This window comes from Chiloscyllium plagiosum, unplaced genomic scaffold, assembly GCF_037043375.1.
Source record: "Chiloscyllium plagiosum isolate Xiang-an unplaced genomic scaffold, Cpla_swu_hap1 HiC_scaffold_34, whole genome shotgun sequence".
Taxonomy (NCBI): domain Eukaryota; kingdom Metazoa; phylum Chordata; class Chondrichthyes; order Orectolobiformes; family Hemiscylliidae; genus Chiloscyllium; species Chiloscyllium plagiosum.
Window position 1 is genome coordinate 24,335,924 of NW_028270172.1, and position 22,229 is coordinate 24,358,152.

General features: G+C 42.0%; 1 protein-coding gene across 2 annotated transcripts in view; it reads right to left on the reverse strand.

Moving 5' to 3' along the window:
• LOC122564453 (sodium/hydrogen exchanger 3-like) overlaps window positions 1–22,229 on the reverse strand; it is a 126,527-nt gene that overhangs the window by 18,994 nt on the left and 85,304 nt on the right. For both annotated transcript variants that reach the window (XM_043719351.2, XM_087978549.1), the window contains exons 7-14: window positions 21,433–21,635; window positions 18,310–18,399; window positions 15,095–15,165; window positions 14,715–14,844; window positions 9,677–9,783; window positions 8,974–9,103; window positions 3,661–3,834; window positions 908–974 (exon numbers count right to left, since the gene is read on the reverse strand). In XM_043719351.2, coding sequence (XP_043575286.2) covers window positions 908–974; window positions 3,661–3,834; window positions 8,974–9,103; window positions 9,677–9,783; window positions 14,715–14,844; window positions 15,095–15,165; window positions 18,310–18,399; window positions 21,433–21,635 — 972 coding nt within the window. The remainder of the gene's footprint in view (window positions 1–907; window positions 975–3,660; window positions 3,835–8,973; window positions 9,104–9,676; window positions 9,784–14,714; window positions 14,845–15,094; window positions 15,166–18,309; window positions 18,400–21,432; window positions 21,636–22,229) is intronic.

The window sequence follows — 22,229 nt, forward strand, 5'->3', positions numbered from 1 at the left end:
TTAAGCAGTCCATGCTAGCTTTAAGCTGTACTAACCACTCACAATATTGCCACCTACAGAGAATGGAGCTGGGAAACAGTGTAGTTGATGCTGGCTGAATATAGAGATCAGGCAGATGTGTTACCCACATTGAAACCAACACATGCAGGCTAAATGTGTTTTTGGGGGTCATCCGATTTAGTTACACTATGTAGGCAGAAGTGGCATTATGATTCTTCAAAATTAGGGCTGAGGGTCAAAAATAAACAGAAGAAGTGAAGTTAGTCATCCCTGTGCTTTCTTGTTTACCGTCTACAGTCACTACAGAGCACTGGGAAAAACCACAAAGTGGCTTGGGCCACTTCATAAAGGGAGTGGTAAGAAAGACATCTCTGGGGAAAAAAAAGGATTTCTTGGCAAATTTGGTCAGAAATAAATTTGAATAGTTCCATGTCATCCTTAGATTACAAACCCGTAAGTTCTTTGAGTGTTTAATTAGTGAGTAGCATTGCTGAATTAGACAGAAATATTTTGGGTTTGAGGCCATATGTTCGACCTCCAGCCAACAGTATGGATGTTATAATGAATTCTAGAAGTGGAAAGGTTGGGAAATAAGCAAGTTTCTTTCTCCTGATTATTTTCAGCAATCCCCATATCCAGCAGTATTGGAGTGTCAGAACCATTGCTTCCAATGGCAAATGACTTCCCGGCATATTACTGAGCCCAAGTTTAACTCTGCATGAGTAAGTGTGCTTTGAATGGATTCACATCAGTTTCAATCCAATATTTGAGATCACTCATGACGAGTTACTTGGTTAAAATTGTGAAGGTGGCCAGGCATCAGTGGGCTGAGTCAGCATCCGAGAGGTTGGGAAGGGAGGTGGTAAAAAGGTAAAATCAGTAAGGAAAAAAACATGCTGAGGAGTACCTTTATCAGCGTGGAAAGCAAGGGACTGCGTCGGGAGGTTTCTAATCGGCACTGCATCACTGTGTTTCTGAAACAAAATTTGGACATGTTTAACAACAACAACTTGCATTTACATAGCACCTTTAACGTGATTAAACGAGCTTTTTCACAGGTGTATGAGAAAATGTACGACCCAAGCCACGTAAGGAGATATTAGTTAGATGAACAAAAGCTTGCCCGGTGGGTTTTAGTGTCTTGAAAAGGAGGAGAGCGAGGTAGAAAGATGGTGAGGTGTAAGGAGGGAATTCCAGAGCATGGGACCTTGGCAATTGAAAGAATAGCCACCAATGGGGCAACAGTTACAACTTGGAATGCATAAGAGGTCAGAATGAGAGCTTGGAGACTTTAGCTGATTATGGAATTGGAAGAAGTTGCAACGATACAGGTGGAGCAGGTCACTGGAGTAATTTGAAAACACAGAAGAGAATTTTAATTTCAAGATGCTGCAGGCCTGAGAGCCAATAGAAGTCAATGAGCATGGGGGTGAAACATGAAGGTGACCTGCTGCCAGTTAAGACATGACCAGCAACGTTTTAGCCACCTAAAATATACAGAGGGTACAATTTGGGATGTAATCAATTAGGAGTGCACAGCAAAATTTTAGTCCAAGGGTAACAAAGGTCAACGAACTGAGACAGGTGTGGAAATTGAGTGACAAATTATGGATTAAATATGACACCAAGATATGGATGTTAAAGGGGCATTAGCTTTGTAATTCAATTTTGTTGTCGCTGATTTGCAAAAGCAATCTTGGCAAATGCAGTATAAATCGTAACCAAAATTATAACTTAAATGCAAAAGATGATCTTTATTCCCTGCTTTTATAAAACTGTGCATAGAGTACAGTAATGGGGAGCTGTACAGGACATTGGTTAGGCCACTTTTGGAATACTGCATTCAATTCTGGTCTCCCTGCTATAGGAAGGATGTTGTGAAACTTGAAAAGTTTCAGAAAAGATTTTCAAGGATGTTGCCAGGGTTGGAGGATTTGAGCTATAGGGAGAGGCTGTTTTCCCTCATGATTCGGAGGCTGAGGAGTGACCTTATAGAAATTTATAAAATCATGAGGGGCTTGGATAGGGTGAATAGACAAGGGTATGAGAGTCCAGAACTGGAGGGCATAGGCGTAAGATGAGTGGAGAAAGATTTAAAAGGGACCTAAAAGGCAATTCTTTCATGTAGAGGGTGGTGCATGTATGGAATGAACTGCCAGAGGAAGTGGTGGAGGCTGGTGCAACATTTAAAAGGCATTTAAAAGGCATCTGGATGTAAGAATAGGAAGGGTTTAGAGGGATCTGGGCCAAGTGCTGGTAAATGGAACTAGCTTAATTTAGAATAGCTGGTCAGCATGGACAAGTTGGACTGAAGGGTCTGTTTCCATGCTGTACAACCCTATGACTCCATGGCTCAATATAAATGTAACACTGAGAAAATGTGCCTTCTTTAAAAAAGACAGTCTTTATTATAGTGATACAACCATTTCCCACCAGATATCAACATTTCTGAACCTATTCTGAACTGGGAACCATTCAACTATTACAGGAAGAGGAAAAGAAGACCAAAAGGAGATGGTGTCCGGTAAAAATGATCCAAGATACCTCTTGACATCAAACCAAAAGGAGATTTGAGACCAAAAGCAGTATGTTTGGTCAAAAGCAGAGCTAGGAACAGAAATCACGGACCTCACCCACACCACCTCCTCCCCACCCCCACTCTCCAGCCCGACACTGGAACGATCCCTGGCCTCTCCCCCAAACCAAGCTCAAAGGCACCACAATGTCATTCCCAACCAGAGCACACCGGTCGCCAGCTCCCTCACACACACATGACCCCACCCCGACCCCTTGACACCAGTCCTGAGACTCTGTTTATGGAATTCCGGAACTTAGGACCAAGTCAGTTGCCTACCGTGCAGAGATTTAGATCAAAAGTCCTCAAAAGGTCAGAATTAAAGCAGCACAGAGATCTCAGTGTTATGGGCATGGAGACAGTCCACAGAGATAATGAGGGCTGAGTCTATTTGAGGGATGTGAAAATAAAGACAAAAATGTTTTAAATGAGGCATTGCTCAGCTTGAAGCCAATGGAGGTCAGTCAGCAGATGGGTGACAACTGAACAGAACTTGTAAAGATATGGTGAAATGTTTTGGAGGAGTTTAATTTTATGGGGTTGGAAAATAGGAGGTTGGCCAGGAATGTGTCAGGAATTGAAATAACAGGGACATGAATAAGGATTTCAATCACAGATGTACTGAGGCAGGGTTTGAACCAGTAAATGTTGCAGAGGTGAAAGTAGGCTGTTTTAGTTATAATATGATATCAGAAGCACATCTCGGGATCAAAGATAACACTGAGAGTGGAACACAGTCAGATCTGGCTCAAACCAGCAAGACTGAGGAATGGAATCAGTGACTTGGGAGTGTAATGCTCTGAATATGGCAGGAGCTGACATTAATGGCTTTGCTCATCCAAATTCAGCATTTATTCAATTACCGTTTGAAAGTAACTTTTCAATCGTCTTTCATTCCCCATTCAGGCCGTGTTTTGCAGATCATTGCAACTTTACAAAAAACGTCAGTGTCCCTCCTTCCCTCCATAGATTTGAAAGGAACATGGCCCAACTTTAAAGTGGAATTCACAAAGAGCAAAGCAGCTGCGTAAAAACAAACTTTTCTTCTCATTAAAAATAAGAATGTCACAATTAATTCAGCTTACCTTTTTAGCTCCTTTCTCTTTATTGGTGTTTTTAAATGCAATGTTGTGGTTGGCTCCGAGCTTGCTGGATTTCAAATTTTCCAGTCTCTTTTTCATGGTTTGCTGAAAAATCTCTTTATCTTGTTTCGCGCTCTCATTATGCACCAGCTTATGGCGGCTGTAATTGAGCTTGTACTTTAAAAAGAAAGCAATGAGCTAGTGACTATAGTGAGGGAGCTGGTTACTAGAATAGTAATCCAGAGACCTGGACTAATGGTCTGGAGAGAGGAGCTCAAATCGCACCACTGTAGATGGGGGGCTTTGAATTCGTAAATCTGGCATAAAATTCAAGTCTCATTAACAATGTTTATGTAACTTCTAGATTATCATTAAAATCCCATCTGATTCTCCTTAGGGGAATAAATCCCTCACCCTTACCTAGTCTAGCCTGCATTTGACTCACAGCAATGTGATTGGCTCTTGACTCTTAAAATGCTTCTGAAATGGGCTAGTGAATCAACGTATTGTTGCAAATTGATACAGAAACTTAGCATGAAGGAGGAAATCCGCATTGACCCAGACACTGGAAATGACAAAGTTGCCAACTACCCAGTCAACCCTTCTGTGTCAACCTTGCAAAGTCATCCTCAGTAATGGTGGGGAGTTGGGAGAGTTGTCTCACAGACTGGTCAAAAAAATGGAGCCTGGCATTGTCATATTCAGGAAGTACTTGTTCAATCTTGAGACTCCTCTATTCCTGTACATGCCCTGCCTCAGTGGTGGAATCATTGTGGTGTACAGTCAGGCAGTGTTGTGTTTAAAGACCTCAATAGTGACTCCAGCTCCTTTGGAGTCTCATGCTATCAGGTAAAACATGAACAAAGGGATCTGTTACTAATTACTATGATCACTCCATTCAACACTGACCCCCATCCCCCACCCCTGCAACTCCTCCTTTCTCAGCTAATCAATCAGTACTCCTCTATATTAACCATCAGGAAGGAAGTATTAAGGCAAGTATCTTGGATATGCCTAAGTCTATCCCTAAGAGCACAACCGTTGTCTGAACTTGTCATTGAGTCCTGAAGGGCACATCTGCTTGAGTGGACTTGGTGAGCAGGTGGAAAGAAAATCAATAATTACTTGACTCCATTCTCACCAATCCACCTCTTGCACAAGCAACTTCCCCTCATGGTATTGGTGGGAGTGTATTGAGAAGGATTGTTTAGATGTCAAAATTGCAACTTCATACTGATGGCACACTCTGTGTTGTGTGGTAGTATCACTATGATCAATGGGAGAAATTCAGAACAGGCTCAGCAGATGAAAATTGGTCATCCATGAGGCACTTTCGGACAGTAGTAGCAGAAATGTATTCAAACATAGTTAGTAAACTCAGGGGGAGCTGATGGCCTAGTGGCTTTATCATTGGACTGTTAATCCGGAGACTCAAAGAATGTACTGGAGACCTGACTTTGAATCCCACCATGGCAGATGGTGAAATTTGACTTCAATCATAAAATTAATGAATTAATAGCCTAATGGTGACCATGAGTTGATTGTCGGAAAAACCCATCTGGTTCTCTAATGTCCTTCAGGCAAGAAACTGCCAACTGTATGTGTTCTGGTCTACATGTGACTTCAGCAATGTGGTTGACTCTTAACTGTTCTTTTGGCTATAAGTGCTGGCTTATCCAGCAATGCCCTCATTCTGTGAATAAATTAAAAAGAAAAGTCTAGCACATCTCTCACTACCATCAACAACAGGGTTAAAAATCACTCAACACCAGGTTATAGTCCAACAGGTTTATTTGGAAGCATTAGCTTTTGGAGCGCTGCTCCTTCATCCACCTGATGAAGAGGCATCGTTTTGAAAGCTAGTGCTTCCAAATAAACCTGTTGGACTATAATCTGGTGTTGTGCGATTTTTAACATTGTCCACCCCAGTCTAACACCGGCACCTCCAAATCAACAACAAGGCAAGAGATTAATCCTGAGTCAGTGAATGTAGGACTACATAACACAAGCAGCGCCAGATATACATAAAATGAGATTCCAACCAGTTGAAGCTACAACATAGGCTACATGCATTTTAGAAAAATGGAAGCAGCATGCTGTAGACAGAGCCAAGTGATCCCACAACTAATGGATTTGATCAATGTTCTGCAGTCGTGCTACATCCACTCATGAATGGACAATCAAAGTGAACTGGACAAAGAGGCTGCACTAGGATAAATGATGGGAGAGCCCAGCCCATGAACGCAAAAGAGTCTGAAAGCTGAAACATTTGCAACAATCTTCAGCCAGAAATACCAAGTGGTTGATCCATTTTAACTTCGCTGGAGGTTCTTAGCATCACAGATGTCAGTCTTCAGCTAATTGGATTTATTCCATGTGCTATCAAGAAATGGATGAAAGCACTGTATACAGCAAAAACTAAGCTTCATGACAACATCCTGGCTCTCATACTGAAGATTTGTCCTCCAGAACTAGCTATGTCCTCAGCCAAGATGTTCCCAGTACAATGAGAAACTGTCATCTACTTGACAGTGTTGAAAATTCTCCAGGTATTCAGTCCAAAAGAAAATTAGGAAAAATCCAAACTACTTAATCACTGTCCTATTTGCTTGTGTGTCTGGAATCAAAGGATAGAAGGTTTCATTGACACTTTTATAAAACTGTACTTAACAACAAACTGCTTCACAACATAATTTGAGTTCTGCAGATCCACTCAGTTCCTGATCTCACTACAACCTTTGTCCAAACATGGACTAAACAGCTGATTTGCAGAAATCTGATGAAAGTGATTAACCTCAACATCAAGATAGCCTTAAAACAAATGTGGTGTCAAGCAGTCTGAGCAAAACAGAATCAGGGAGAACTCTTTGCTGGCTGAAGTCATGTTGAGCACAAAAGGAATATGGCTTTGATTGTTGGAAACCAATCATTTCAGGCCTGGGTCCAACTCAAACTAACTGCCTTTGGCTACTTCATCAATGATCTTCCCTCCAAGATGAAGTCAGAGGATTGATTTTATAGTGTTCAGCAACACTTTAGATACTAAAGAAGTATGTACCTGCATTCAGCAAGAAGAACATTTAGCCTTGGATAGCTAAATGGAAAGTAACACCTATGTCTCACAAGTGTCAGCATTTCCAACAAGCAAGATCTTAATTATTTCCCCTTGGTGTTCAATAACACTGTCATCACTGAATGCCCCACCAACAACATCCTGCATCTTAGCAATGACCAGCAATTTACTGAACTAGCCAAATAAATGGAATGGCTAAAAGAGCATGCCAGAGGGTGGGAATTCTACAGAAACTAACCAATTTCCAATCTGCCAAAACCTTGTCCACGATCTCCAAGGAAAAATAAAAACTGTGATAGAATTGTCCTCCACTGGATATGTTCAGTTCCAACAACATTCAAGAAGCTCAACATTATGCAGGTCAAATTAAACTACTTGACTGGTACCTCATCCACCATTTGAAATTTCTCTCCTCCAATGCTGGAGCACAGTGGCATCCAAGTGTACCAACAACAAAATGTACTTCAGCAACTCACCCAGCCTCTTTCAACAACACATTCCAAACCCATGACCTCTACCACTATTGACAGCAAAAGCATGGGAACATCTCCCAAGCTCTCCACCAAACCTTGTTTCATCCTGACTTGAAAATATATCCCTACATCAGAAGAGTCTTCTGACGGGTGACTGGACTCAAACTGTTAATTTTTTCTCTCCACAGATGCTGCAGGACCTGCTGAGTTTCTCCAGTAGTTTCGGTCTTTGCTTCAGATTTCCAGCATCTTCAATTCTTGGTTTTAAGCTAGGCCCCATCCTTGGTCTGGATTGAACCAGAAAAGAGTTTTGGTGCTAATTTTGGTGGACAACAAATCTTGGCTGGGATTTGTCCCAGTCCCTTCACATTCAGTCGATTCTAGACACTTGCTCATTGACAAACTGCTCTGAATAGTGCTCAGGCCAACTTACCTGCAACAAGCAAATCAGCAACTGCATGTGTGGATGATGGTGTCCAAGGAAGAGAAAGAGTGTGATTTACACTCAGGGTCCAACAAGACTTAGCAAAAATATCAAATGATGATATCAGACCACAAAAGAAAGACTGTCTATTTGAACCTTACCTACAGCTAACCTTTCCTCAAACTCACCACTAATCACAGGACCATAATCTTTCCTAAACCATCATGTTCTTTCCTGTGTTAGGTCAGAGAGTTGGGATGGAGTCCATTGGCTTTTTTTATTCCATTCAAGTGAACCAGCATAGTCCTCTTCAGCGAGCTGGCATATATGGGCAAATGCTAATTAAATAATTGCAAGGTACTCAAAACTAACACTCAAAATTACAAAATTCACTTACAAAGCATTCAAATTCTTGTTTACTTGTCCCAGCTTTGTCTCTCAGATCTCATGAGTCCATGTCCTCCCTGTTAGTTTGCAGGAGTGCAGAGGGTTCAAGTAATGGAGGAGGAATGTCTTGCTACAATTATGCAGGGCCTCGATGAGAACACACCAAGATTAGTGTGTACAGTTTGATCTTCTTATCTGAGGAAAGATGTTCTAGCTATGGAAGAGGTGCAAAAGAAATGTTTGCCAGATTGATTCCTAGTATGGCAGGACTGACAAATGAAGAAAGATTGATTGGTCCAAGTTCACTGGAGTTTAGAAAAGCTAGGAGGGGGATCCCAAAGGAACTTATAAAGCTCTAAAAGTACTAGGTAGTGTAAATACAGAAACAATGTTTCCAATTTCCAGTGAGTTCAGACTCGGGATCACAGTCTAAGGATATGAGGCAGACCATTTTGGAATGAGATGAAGGGAAATGTTTTCTCCCAGACAGTGGTAACGCAGTGGAATTCTCTTCAATGGAAAGGGGTTGAGGCCAAAATATTGAATGTTCTCAAGGTGTTAGATATAGTTCTTGGGACTAAAGAGAATTAAAGGAGATGAAGAGAAATAGGTTACTGAGTTGGATGATTACAATGTTCATGTTGAGTGGTGGATCTGGCTCAAAGGGCTGATTGGCCTATTCTTGTTCCTATTTTCTTTATTTGTTTTTTCAAGAACCCTGGCATAACATGGAAACAGACCGATTAAAATTTGTACAGGGATATGAGGAAGTAGTTTGCAAAGCTTTTATATAGCAACAACTTGCAAGAAATATGGACACCAAATGTGGCGCTGTGGTTATATTGTTTGCTTAGGCCTTGGTCAGATCAGTGCAAATGTTTTAAAACAAAATCAGAAAGAAATAGCACAGACAGCGATATCTGCCAAAACCCGTGAACACGCTCTGTAAGCTACCTTACCCGCTTCCTAGGTTTGTACAGAAGTTGTTGCAATGTGTGATGGGTGACTATTTCCTCTTGATCCTTCAGGCTCTTTACTCTATTTTCAAGTGCGTTCATGTCCAGACATACATCACTGGCACTCTCCCCCCTGGGGGAAAAGGAACAAATTTTATCGCAATGCATTTTACAACGTATGATACCAGCCTCAGGCTACTGTCTGTGCAGTGTTTGTACATTCTCCCCATGGGGGTCTGTGTGGGCTTCCTCTAGGTGATCCAATTTCCTCCCACAGTCCAAAGATGCCAGGTGGTTTGGCCCTGGCAAAATTGCCCCATAGCATCCAGGGATATGTAGAAAAGGTGGAATAGCGATGGGAAGTGGATAGAGTACATGAATAGGGTAGGGGAATAGATACTGTTTGGACAGTCGGTATGGAAGCGATGGGCTAAATGGACTGCTTCTATACTGTAAGGATGCTATGACTGTAAGATTAGCCTTGGCAGGGTTGGTAGCAACATCAGCCCTGGAGTTAAATGATTGTGGGTTCAAGTCCCATTCTAGTGGCTTAAATGTATAATCCAGGCAGTCATTCCCTATACTATACTGCAGGGGAGGGATGAGGTACTACAACAAGGACCTGGCTGTTCTCACTGTGCTTTGTAAAGAATAACTCTCATCGAGTGTGACAGATATTTGAACACAATGAGATTGTCTCACTTACAGCACTGCAGAGATGGACGAGTCGATAACAGAATAACGAGGGCCAGTGAAATCGATGTTAACGTCATTGCTGGAATGCATAAACATTAAAGATCCTTGCCGTTCTCCCTAGAAAATTGAAAAGAATCAGGCTAACTGCAAAAGAACTGTTCAATTAACTTCAACCGTAGATAACAAGAGATGTGAATTATGTAATGATAATTCACCACATATCCAATAAATTAAAGCAGATGGCAAAGAATATGTTATTCAAAGGACCTGCTACTTTTGTTACATATTAGTTGAAATATCTGCATGTTCTACAACAGCTTCAGCTCAGTGGTAGCGCCTCACCTGAATAAAATGTCTTGAGTTCAAAGTGCCATTCCAGATGATTATAGTTTTAATTCTCGTTCTGACCAGGACTGATTAATAGTACAATCAATTATCCTAATACATGCCAAGTTATTCTAACAATCCCACACTCAACCAGCAGCTAACTTGCCACAAATATTATACTTAACTGCTTCCACATGCTAGAGTGCAATCACTAACATGTTTTATTTGACAGCAGTACATTTTCTAGTCATGCACTATTTATCCATTAATTTAAGTCAGTATGATTTATAATTTTATTGATCGCATAGTACGTACTCAGGAGGATGAATCTATCTAGTAGGAGAATCGAGATAATTACACAGGGTTGATTAAAGGTGTATTTAACTCAACTGGTACCATCCAATATTGCATTTTATTGTTGTTATTCAAGGGAAGTAGGGTTAAGGATTACTTGAACAATGCTATTTTGGTGCAGAATATGGACTAATTGAGATAACTGAGACCATAGAAGAGGGGACAAGGAGTAAAGTCCCTCTGAAAGAGGGCACGCCAAAATGATGGCAGTGTGGAAAATTCCAAAAGGCACCAAAAAAGGGCAAAAAGTCATCATTGTCACACACTAAGTACAAAATCTCAATCAAGACCAAAATCAAAATACAATTTCATAGGAAATGTGATTGTTACATTCTTTTTCTTTTAACAGAAATGTATTAATCATACGCAAGGATCGGTGTAATAATAAAATGGACAAGAGTGGTGATTCCGATGGACAGGAAGGACACAAACACAAGACAAATTGCAGGGTAAGAGACACTCATTCTTCAATATCTTAAATACAAGGTTCTTCTGCACACAGTAGGCAGTGGCTAAGTAAGACAGCTTCATGGTCTTAAGTAATAAAATCATAGCATATTTTAGCTATTCCATCGATCTCCTCATTCCTCAGTTAGCCCCATCGGTCTGTTTTTTGAGTAGGTATCCAGTTTTCTTTTGAAACGCTTTCTCAAATTTACTTACACCTTTTACTATTCTATGTTTCTATTCTATGCAGCACAACATAACATTACAATTTACATTTTAATCTCCCTCCCCCCCAATTCTCTTGCCAATTATTTTGAATCTATGTCATTACATTATTGACCATTCTTCCAAGCCAAGAGTCTTCACTTGTGTTTATTTCAGCAAAACTCTTCATAATTTTATGAATGCCTTTAGTAAACCATTCCGGTCTAAGGGGAACTATCCCAATATCTCGAGTCTCCCCACATAACTGAAACACCTCATGCTGAGTATTACAAACCCATTTTCAAAGCTTTAACATGTTGCCTATATTGTGATGTACACAATAACAATATTTTAACTGAGATCACATGTAATGACTATGTTTTTTCTTAGACCTCTCCATTTCTATCTCGGGCGACCAAATCAACACGGACATTTACTATAAACCGACCGACTCCCACTGCTACCTAGATTACACCTCCTCCCACTCTGCCCCCTGTAAAAATGCCATCCCATATTCCCAATTCCTTCGCCTCCGCCGCATCTGCTCCCAGGAGGACCATTTCCAATACCGAACAACCCAGATGGCCTCCTTCTTCAAAGACCGCAATTTCCCCTCAGACGTGGTTGACGATGCTCTCCACCGCATCTCCTCCATTTCCCGCTCCTCCTCCCTTGAACCCTGCACCTCCAATCGCCACCAGGACAGAACCCCACTGGTCCTCACCTACCACCCCACCAACCTCCAGATACATCATATCATCCTTCATCATTTCCACCACCTCCAAACAGGCCCCACCACCAAGGATATATTTCCCTCCCCTCCCCTATCAGCGTTCCAGAAAGACCACTCCCTCCGTGACTCCCTCGTCAGGTCCACACCCCCCACCAACCCAACCTCCACTCCCGGCACCTTCCCCTGCAACCGCAAGAAATGCAAAACTTGCGCCCACACCTCCCCGCTCACTTCCCTCCAAGGCCCCAAGGGATCCTTCCATATCCATCACAAATTCACCTGCACCTCCACACACATCATTTACTGCATCTGCTGCACCCGATGTGGCCTCCTCTACATTAGGGAGACAGGACGCCTACTTGCGGAACGTTTTAGAGAACACCTCTGGGACACCCGCACCAACCAACCCAACCGCCCTGTGGCTGAACACTTTAACTCCCCCTCCCACTCCACCAAGGACATGCAGGTCATTGGCCTCCTCCATCGCCAGACCGTGGCAACATGACACCTGGAGGAAGTGCGCCTCATCTTCCGCCTAGGAACCCTCCAACCACAAGGGATGAATGTAGATTTCTCCAGCTTCCTCATTTCCCCTCCCCCCACCTTATATCAGTCCCAACCCTCGGACTCAGCACCGTCTTCTTGACCTGCAATCTTCTTCACGACCTCTCCGCCTCCACCCCCTCTCCGGCCTATCGCCCTCACCTTAACCTCCTTCCACCTATCGCATTCCCAACACCCCTCCCTCAAGTCCCTCCTCCCTACCTTTTATCTTAGCCTGCTTGGCACACCCTCCTCATTCCTGAAGAAGGGCTTATGCCCGAAACATCGACTCTCCTGCTCCTTGGATGCTGCCTGACCTCTGCGCTTTTCCAGCAACACATTTTTCAGCTGTTTTAAAGCCAGCATTTTAAAGAATTGCTGCAGGTTTTAAAAAGTCAGAAATTATCTCAGCGTACAATGAGACCTTGATCAGATGGGCTGATGAGCCGAGGAGTGGCAGATGGAGTTTAATTGAGATAAATGGAGGGTTTTGCATTTTGGTAAGGCAAATCAGGGCAGGACTTAAACACTTAATGGTAGGGCATGGAGATTGTTGCAAAGCAAAGAGACCTTGAGGTGCAGATTTATACATTCTTGGAGGTGGAGTCTTAGGTATACAGGATAGTGAAGAAGGTGTTTTGTTTGCTTGTCTTTATTGGTCAGTGCATTAAGTATTCAAGTTGGGAGGTCATGTTGTGGCTGTACAGGACATTGGTTAGGCCATTTTTGAATACTACTTTCAATTCTGGTCTCCCTGCTACAGGAAAGATGTTTTAAACTTGAGAGGATTTAGAGGGATGTTAACCGGGTTTGGAGGGGTTGAGCTATGGGGAGAGGCTGAATAAGCTGGGGCTTTATTCCCTGGAGCATCACAGTCTGAGGCATGACTTTTAGAGGCTTATAAAACCATGAGGGGCATAGATAGAATGAATAGGCAAGATATTTTCCCAGGGTATGGGATTCCAAAACTCGAGGGCATAGGTTTAAGTTGAGGGTGGAAAGTTTAAAAGGGACCTAAGGGACAATGTTTTCATGCAAAGGGCGGTGTGTTTATGGAATGAACTGATAGAGGAAATGGTGGTATTTAAAAGGTGTCTAGATGGGTACATGAAGGGGAAGGGTTTAGAGGGATTTGGGCTAAATACTTGCAAATGGGGATAAATCAGTTTAGGATATCTGGTCAGCATGGACGAATTGGACCAAAGGCTCTGTTTCCGTGCTGTACATCTCTACGCCTCTAAGTAACCTGACAATCATGGGAATTGTGTAAACAGCTGTTTGAACAAGGAGAAAGTGAGGTCTGCAGATGCTGGAGATCAAAGTTGAAACTTTATTGCTGAAACTTTATTGAAACTTTAAAACCTATCACATTTCCAACGCCCCTCCTCCCTACCTTTTATCTTCTCCTGCTGAACACTCTCTGCTCATTCCTGAAGAAGGGCCTGTGCCCGAAACATCGAATCTCCTGTTCCCTGGATGCTGCCTGACCTGCTGTGCTGTTCCAGCAATAACGTTTCAGCTGTTTGAACAAGCATTAATTGAAGTAGTTGCAAATTAATTGGAACTGAGGACTTCTGTGTGCAGTTGGAATTGGTTAGCATCAAAAACTTAGTCTATGGACTAGTGACCAGTTCTCAGCGGCAAAAACCTTTTGCCTCAAACAACCATATGATTTGTTCTCAGGTAACTGAACAGCTTGGGATCGGGAACCACACAGATCTCCACCGGCTCAGAAGTGGTCTCTGTTCTCTGCTGTGAAAAGCCATTTAAAACCTGAAGGTAACCAGGTCATCTTTCTTTCAACAATTTTTTTCAGCTGTGACTTTTAACTGGTAGGTCAGGGACCTCATGTAAATGAATCTGAGACTTTATATCTCCTTCAAATTACTGGATGTATCTGGAGAAAGACCGAAAAGCAACGTTCTGACAAATATAAGGATTATCTCGGCAACACATGATTAGAAATCACTGAACTGCCACCTAGGTTTCCTCTACCCATAACCTATTTTTCCTGTGTGTTTGCTTGTCTGTGTGTATGTAGGGGGGAGTTTTAAAAGACAATTAGTTTTAATCTGCGGCATTATATGCCAATAGTTTATAAATGTGAATAAAGGTTTACCTGGAGCTGGAGCTGAACTATTTGAATTAAATAGTCATTCTTATTAAGTACAGAATCCTGGTTCATGCTTTCTATCAGCCTGGGTCAGAAAATCAGGTACGTTGGTGAATTTTGTGCAGTTATTTTAAATTCTTTAACTTTTATAACAACACTAAGAAAGGCATTTGATTGATTGCTAGCACATTACTTCAGTGAGTTACATGTAAGTACAGCTCTTGTCCGACTCATTTTCACCTAACGTACTGTCAGATGTAAAAACTAAGAGACACAAAGCCTGTCTCTTCTGCCTCCTATATAACCACAGGCCCAATGAGCAATTACCTCAGACAAGTAACTGATGGCATCCTTCAGATTCAGCTCTCGGAAAATGCTAAGGAGATTATCCTGGCTAATCAGTGCCGATTTCCTCATCATTACTTTGCTCAGATACTTTCTGTCAAACCGACTCCACCTGCAATAGAACAAAGCATTAGTAAGGGGCTCACAGCTTTTGTAGATCAACCAAATTGAGAAGCGAGGAAAGGACTGCAAAGTGGCAAAAGTTAAAATAAAATCATTTGGAGGGTAGGGAATTGCAAATTGTGTTTTTACAAATGGGAATTAAGACTTTAGTAGTATTTATAAGTTACAAAATTGTGGGCATTATAAATTGCGCTCAAAATTTACAGAACCTAGAGAAATCGATCAGGAAAGTTACATACTTATCTCGAAGATAATTGTGTCCAATTTGGCCTGAAATATCTTCTATTGCAGACACAATGTGATCAAATGCCTTAAAAACAAACACAATTGTTCACTTCAGGAAATGAAAATGATTATACTTGCAAAGCTATGGTACAAGAATAGTACTCAAACATCACCTTAATGAAATATTTGTTTCCATCCAACAGAAAGATTTGTGGGCGGCACGGTGGCACAGTGGTTAGCACTGTTGCCTCACAGCGCCAGAGACCCGGGTTCAATTCTCGCCTCAGGCGACTCTCTGTGTGGAGTTTGCACATTCTCCCCGTGTCTGCGTGGGTTTCCTCTGGGTGCTCCGGTTTCCTCCCACAAATGTGCAGGTTAGGTGAATTGACCGTGCTAAATTGTCTGTAGTGTTAGGTGAAGGGGTAAATGTAGGAGTATGGGTCTGGGTGGTATACGCTTCGGCTGGTCGGTGTGGACGTGTTGGGCCGAAGGGCCTGTTTCCACACTGAAAGTAATCGAATCTCATCTAAAAAATCTCACATTTGGAAAGAACTGTGAAGCAAACACTATTTTTTCGTTCAAGACTATGGGAGGTAGAATCACAGAAGTTTCAGACATCAGGAACATTTCCATGTCCCAGTGCTAACAGTAACAGAGGTCTGCTGATGATTGGAATCTTTTGGACAAATGAGCAGTCACCTCCAGTTAACCACACTCAGAGAGCTTTAGGAGATACGAGGCACAAAATCAGAGGGCCAGCAGCATTTGGCAGACTAGTAGCTCTACTGACAAACACATTCCCTCAGAAGTCTGACAAATATTTGAAAGCAAAAGACTCAACGCTCATCACTCTGGCAGGGAAGGGTATGACTGAGTCGGTAGCCTCTGTGTTTCTATGGTGTATCCAGTGGCAGGATGACCAGATGACTTTTCTGCCTCCTGCTGGAAGGACCCTACAAGCTGCCTCTCCATACCAATCCTATCAAGACCCTTCAGGATTTAATTGTTCTTTTTGTTCTAAATGCCACAAATACAATCCCAGCCTGTCCAATCCTTCCTCGTAAGACGTCCTGCCCATTTCAGGATTTTTTAAAAATTCACTCGTTGGACCTGGGCATCACTGGCTCCACTGGTATTTATTGTCCATCCCTAGTGCCCTTGAGAAGTGAAGGTGAGCTCCTACTTAAACTGCTGCAGTCCACGTGCTGTAGGTAGATGCACAATGTCACAGCATGCATTAGCTCCTGGGGGGAAGAAAACCCTCCAATTGCTTGGTCAAACATGATTTTCCTTTTGCAAAACCATGCGGACTCTTCCTGATTACCTTGAATTTTAATAGTTTCCAACATTTTCCTCATGTTGTTAAATCAACTGGCCTGCAGTTTCCTGCTTTCTGTTTCCTTCTCTTTTTGAATGAAAGAGTTACACTCACTATCTTCCAAAATAATGGGGTTGTCCACAAATCAAGAATGTTTTAGAAAAGTAAAGGCAATGTATCAACTGTCTCACTAGCCTCTCTTGTCTTATGTTCCCTCTAGGTTGAAGTCCACCATGTCCCAGAATGTGAGTATGATGTCAGTGATGAGTAAGTTGTTAGATGGGATTCTGAGAGACAGGGATTTACATGCGTGTGGGCAAAAGTGAGGACTCCAGATGCTGGAAACCAGAGTTTAGATCAGAGTGATGCTGGAAAAGCACAGCAGGTGAGGCAGCATCCGAGGAGCAGGAAAATCAACGTTTCAGACAAAAGCCCTTCATCAGGAATGTGGTGCATGTGGTTTACATGCACGTGGTGAGGCAGGGACTGTTTAGGGATAGTCAGCATAGCTTTGGGTGTAGGAAATCGTGTCTCACTCATCTGATTAAAAGTTTTGAGGATGTAACCAAGGTGAGGGCAGAGCAGTACACATTGCCTATATGGACTTTAGCAAGGCCTACGACAAAGTTCTGTATGGTAGACTGGTTAGAAAAGTTAGATTGCATGGGATCCAGAGAGAGCTTGCCAATTGGATATAAAATTGGCTTGACATAGATGGCAGAGGGTGGTGATGAGAGTTGTTAATGAACTGGAAGACTGTGACCAGCAGTGTTCATCAGGGATCAGTGCTGGGTACACTATTGTTGACTCCTAGATTCACATTCTCAACTCATTTCCCCTCCCCCCCACATTACTCCAGTTTCAACCTGCCAGCTCTGCACCATCCTCATGACCTGTCCTACCTGCTGATCTTCCTTCCCACCGATCCATTCCTCCCTCCTCTCCGACCTATCACCTTCATCTCACCTCCATCCACCTATTGTACTGTTGGCTACCTTCTCCCTAGCCCCACACCTCTCCCATTTATCTCTCCACCCCGGAGGCTCTCTGCCTCATTCCTGATGTAGGGCTTTTGCCCGAAACATCGATTTTCCTGCTCCTCAGATGCTGCTATTCCAGCACCACTCTAATCTAGACTCTGATCTCCAGCATCTGCAGTCCTTACTTTCGCCTCACTCTTGCCACGTTTAGTTATCATTTCCTATATTAATTCCCATCTCTTTAACCTGGGCTGTACTTTTCAAGTTATCAAAAATTCACAAATTTTCCCTTGCCAACACTCATTAGTTTAAAACCCACTCTACTTCAGTGGTTTAGCAGTTGGTAGGAATACCAACCCCAGCACAGTTTAGTTTGAGACCATCCCATGGCTACAAATCTCACTCTTTCAGTACCAGTGCTATTGACCAACGAACCAGACCCCACTTCTTCCATACCAGTGTTTGAGCCACGCATTTCTCAATAATCTGATCTTCCCTATACCTTTGCATGTGTCTCAGATGATAATGCTATAACATTCGAGTTTCTGCTTCCTAATTTAGAATCTAGCTCCTCAAACATCCACTTACACTTCCTTCCCTGACCATTTGAATGGCTTCCTGTACTGTGGTGCCATGGGTTAGTTAGCTTACCCACACCAAAGCCCTCACTTTCATCCGAACAAGCTGAAAGAACTTCAAATCTTGTTGATCAATTGCAAAGTCTGAGACTCCTTACTCTTGGGTCATCTTACCTGCCTCACTTTCTTAACCAAGAACTGCACGTACCCATTCATAGCAACACAGACATCATCACAACAGTGTGCAAACTCAGAACTCAAACAAGTGCACTCAATTTGCAACATCAGAGTGCTCCTTTAGGAAAGAAATCTCCTCCAACACATTCATTGAATGCTGAGTGACTGAAACTTACTCTTTCATGAAGTTTCTCATTGAGTGAAGGCTCCTTCTGCTGACTCCTCTTTACTTTCAACCATTTAACCAAAGGTTTGATTGTCAGACCCTGAAAGACATCACAATGCAGTCAGCATTATCACTCAACAGAATCCAGCACTTCTGATATGAATTCAGTGCAGTAAGTTCTTCAGATCAGTGCATGCAAGTTTAAAATAGATGTTGTCAATTCATTCATACATTTTCTGTGTCACAACAGTGAGTGCACTTCAGAAATATTTAACAGTTAGCTCCCTATTAGGTAACATCATCAGAGAGAGTCTCTGGTGAAGCGCTGGTGGTATGCCCCGTCTCTCTATTTATAGGTCTTGGTTTTTTAAGGTGGGTGATGTCATTTCCAGTTAATTTTTATCAAGGGAAGGTAGATAGGGTCTAAATCAATGTGTTTATTGATGGAGTTCTGGTTAGAATGCCATGCCTCTAAGAATTCTCGTGCATGTCTTTGTTTCGTCTGTCCTATGATATGTGTGTTGTCCCGGTCAAAGTGGTTTCCTTCTTTGTCTGTATGTATAGAAACTAGTGCTAGTGGGTCACGTCTTCTGGTGGCCATGTTTGGTGTTCATGTATCCTGGTGACAAGTTTCCTACTAGCTTGTCCGATTTAGTGTTTTTTACAGTTCTTGCATGGTATCTTGTAAAAGACGTTAGTTTTGCTGGTGGTATCCATTGGATCCTTTATGTTCATTAGTCATTGTTTAAGTGTGTTCGTAGGTTTGTGGGCTACCAGAATGCCAAGGGGTCTGAGTAGTCTGGATGTCATTTCTGAAACATCTTTGCTGTAAGGTAATGTGGTTATAGTATTTGGTTGCGTTGTGTCTGCTTGTTTGGGTTTATTTCTGAGGAATTGAAGGATTGTGTTTATCGGGTACCCGTTTTTTTGAAAATGTTGTTTAGATATTTTTCTTCTGCTTTTTGTAGTTCTTGGGTAGCTGTAGCTCATTGAAATAATGTCTTGATGCAGCTCCCTTTGTTGGCGTTGGAATGATTGTTTCTGAAGTTAAGTATTTGGTCTGTGCTTGTTGTTTTTCTGTAGACGCTGGTTTGAAGCTCTCCATTAACTGTCACGTCTAGAAATGGGAATCTGTTGTCGTTGTCCTCCTCTTTTGTGAATTTTATTCCTGTCAGGATTTTGTTGATGGTGTTGTATGTTTCCTCTAAGTTTTCCGTTTTGTGATGAAAAAAGTGTCATCTACGTGGTGGACCCAAAGTTTAGGTTGGCTATAGATGGGAGGGCAGCTTGTTCAAGTCTCTGCATTATGAGCTCTTATATTTGCAATTCCATACGTGTTCTGTTGACTTGTTTGGAGGTTTTGTTATTGAATGTGAAGTGGGTGGTGAGGCACACAAGGGGACTAAGCTTTTCAGTATGGATAGAGAGGAAGTGGGATGCTTTATCTTCTTGAGAGTGCCCCAGTTGAAAAAGGCACACTCGAGAAGTTAGTAATCAAACCACCTTTCCTTCCTTCTGTTTTAAAAACTTCAATTAAAGAAAAAGCTCACACAGTCCTCTCCAACTGTCCAGATGAATTGTATTGTGGCATGGGCATGAGATTCTGGGGCCAATTCAGTTTTTAACAAATTTAATTGAGTCTTACTTAATTATTTGCATATTGCTGGTGGGTTGCTGAGTTCAGTCCTCTGCAACTCTCTGTATATTTCGGGGATGAGCTTGGAGTTGGGTGTGAGGATAGTGGGACAGGCACCTTCCCTATTTCACATACTCAAATTAAGGAACAAGGAGACATAAGCCACACACCTGAACGGTATCAGTTGTTATTGGGAATCTGTTGTTAAACATATTGAATGGTGTTGAAGTGTATGAGATCCTGATGGGCCTAACAAGGTGGATGTGGAAATGATGTTTTCCCTTGAGCCTGAATCCAGAACTGGGGAGTTGGCACAGTTTAAAGACTAAGGCAGAGAGGAGAAAATTTTCTTTTCCTCTGAGGATAGTGTGACTTTGAAACTTGTTGTCTCAGAAGGCAGGAAATGGGATCATTGAATGTTTTTAAGCAAAGTTAGATTGCTTCCCTTGCCTTATAACAAGGTTATTGGGGGTAGATGAGAATGTGCAATTCGAAACACAAACAGATCCACCACAATCTTATTAAATGTCTTGAGGGGCTGAATGGCCTACTTCTGTTTCTAATTCGTATGTATACATTCATACCTATAAATGTTGGCTAAAATACACTTTTCCTTTAAATCTCACCAGACCTAGTTTAGAGAGCATCACCAACTGTGATACACATTCATTAAGCAGACCAAGCTTTATTACAGGCCAATTAGAATTCTTGCAACTGGAGTCTACTTTAAGACATAACAATGTCCCATCTTGTGGTCCATTTTTATCCTAATGAGAGGTTTAGTTCTTTTTTAGATTAAATTCTCTACAGTGTGGAAACAGGCCATTCAACCCAACAAGTCCACATCAACGCCAAAGAGTAACCCACCCAGACCCATTTCCCTCTGACTAATGCACCTAACATTATGGGCAACTTAGCATGGCCAATCCACCTGACCTGCACATCTTTGGATTGTGGGAGGAAACCAGAGCATCCGTGGGAAACCCACACAGACACAAGGAGAATGTGCAAACTCCACACAGACAGTCACCCAAGGCTGGAATCGACCCCAGGTCCCTGGCACTGCGAGGCTGTAGTGCTAACCATTGAGCCACCATGTTGCTCTGTATAATGTCAAAGGGAATAGAACAGAGTCTGTTTACAACATTGTCTGTGCTATTGCATAATATCCCTTGGGTTTCTGTAATTAAAAAAAAAATTATATAATGGCTTTTCCACAGTCAGAAAATTACGTTTTGGAGTGTGGTTACTGTTGTTGTATAGAAAACACAGCAGCCAATTGGTCACATCTAAAGCCCAGGAACAGCAAACTGTTAATGGCTAGAACCACTGATTAATATTGGTCAGGCAACAGGCCTCACAGCTCTTCTTCAAAATGGTGTCAGGGGATCTTTCAAGTCCACACAAGACCTCAGTTTAACAACATCATTGAAAGATAAAGTAACTGTTTGACTGAAGTACTGTATAAGCTTTGGACGGTACAATATTGATGGTTACCTGAAAGATGATTGTGAAGTACACCACAATGATGGTTGTACTGACAAATAGTCGCTTCTCATGGACATGCTTCAGATCCAACAACACCACCAGAGCAAAGGCCATCGACCCACGCAGGCCTCCATATGACATTACCATCTGATCTATCATCTCCAGCTGCACCACACGGTAGTGATTGAGAATCCAGGTCTGAGCTACAACACCTAAAATATTTAAAGAGTAGGAATATTTTAGTTGGAACTCAAATCTGCTAGCATAACACCTTTAAGTCAAGGTCACAGCATATTCAAACCAATGAATTCCTTGAACCATGTGATGTTTGCTAAGATCGATATCCAGATGGTGCATATGAATATATGAGGAGGAATAAGCTTCTCAGCCCTTCGCGCCTCCTCCATCATCCAATAAGATCATGACTGGCCTGATTTTAACATCAAATCCATATTCCTGCCTACACACATAAGCAAAGGGTAACAATGTTATCAGGCATCTGTCTACCTCTACATTAAAAATACACAAAGATACTGCCTCTGCTGCTTTTTGAGGATATATTCCAAAGATTCTCAATCATTTAAAAAACAAATTCCTTAACTGTGTCTTAAATGACCAACTTTCATTTATATTTAAACAGTGACTCCTACTTCTAGATTCTCCCATCAGAAGAAACATCCTTTACTTATTCATTCTGTCAAATGTCTTTCCCAATCCAATGGATTCAAACCTCGTGTATCCAACTAGGATTGGACAATTGGACAATCTGCCCATTTCAGGTCTTAATTTAGTAAACCTTCCCTGAA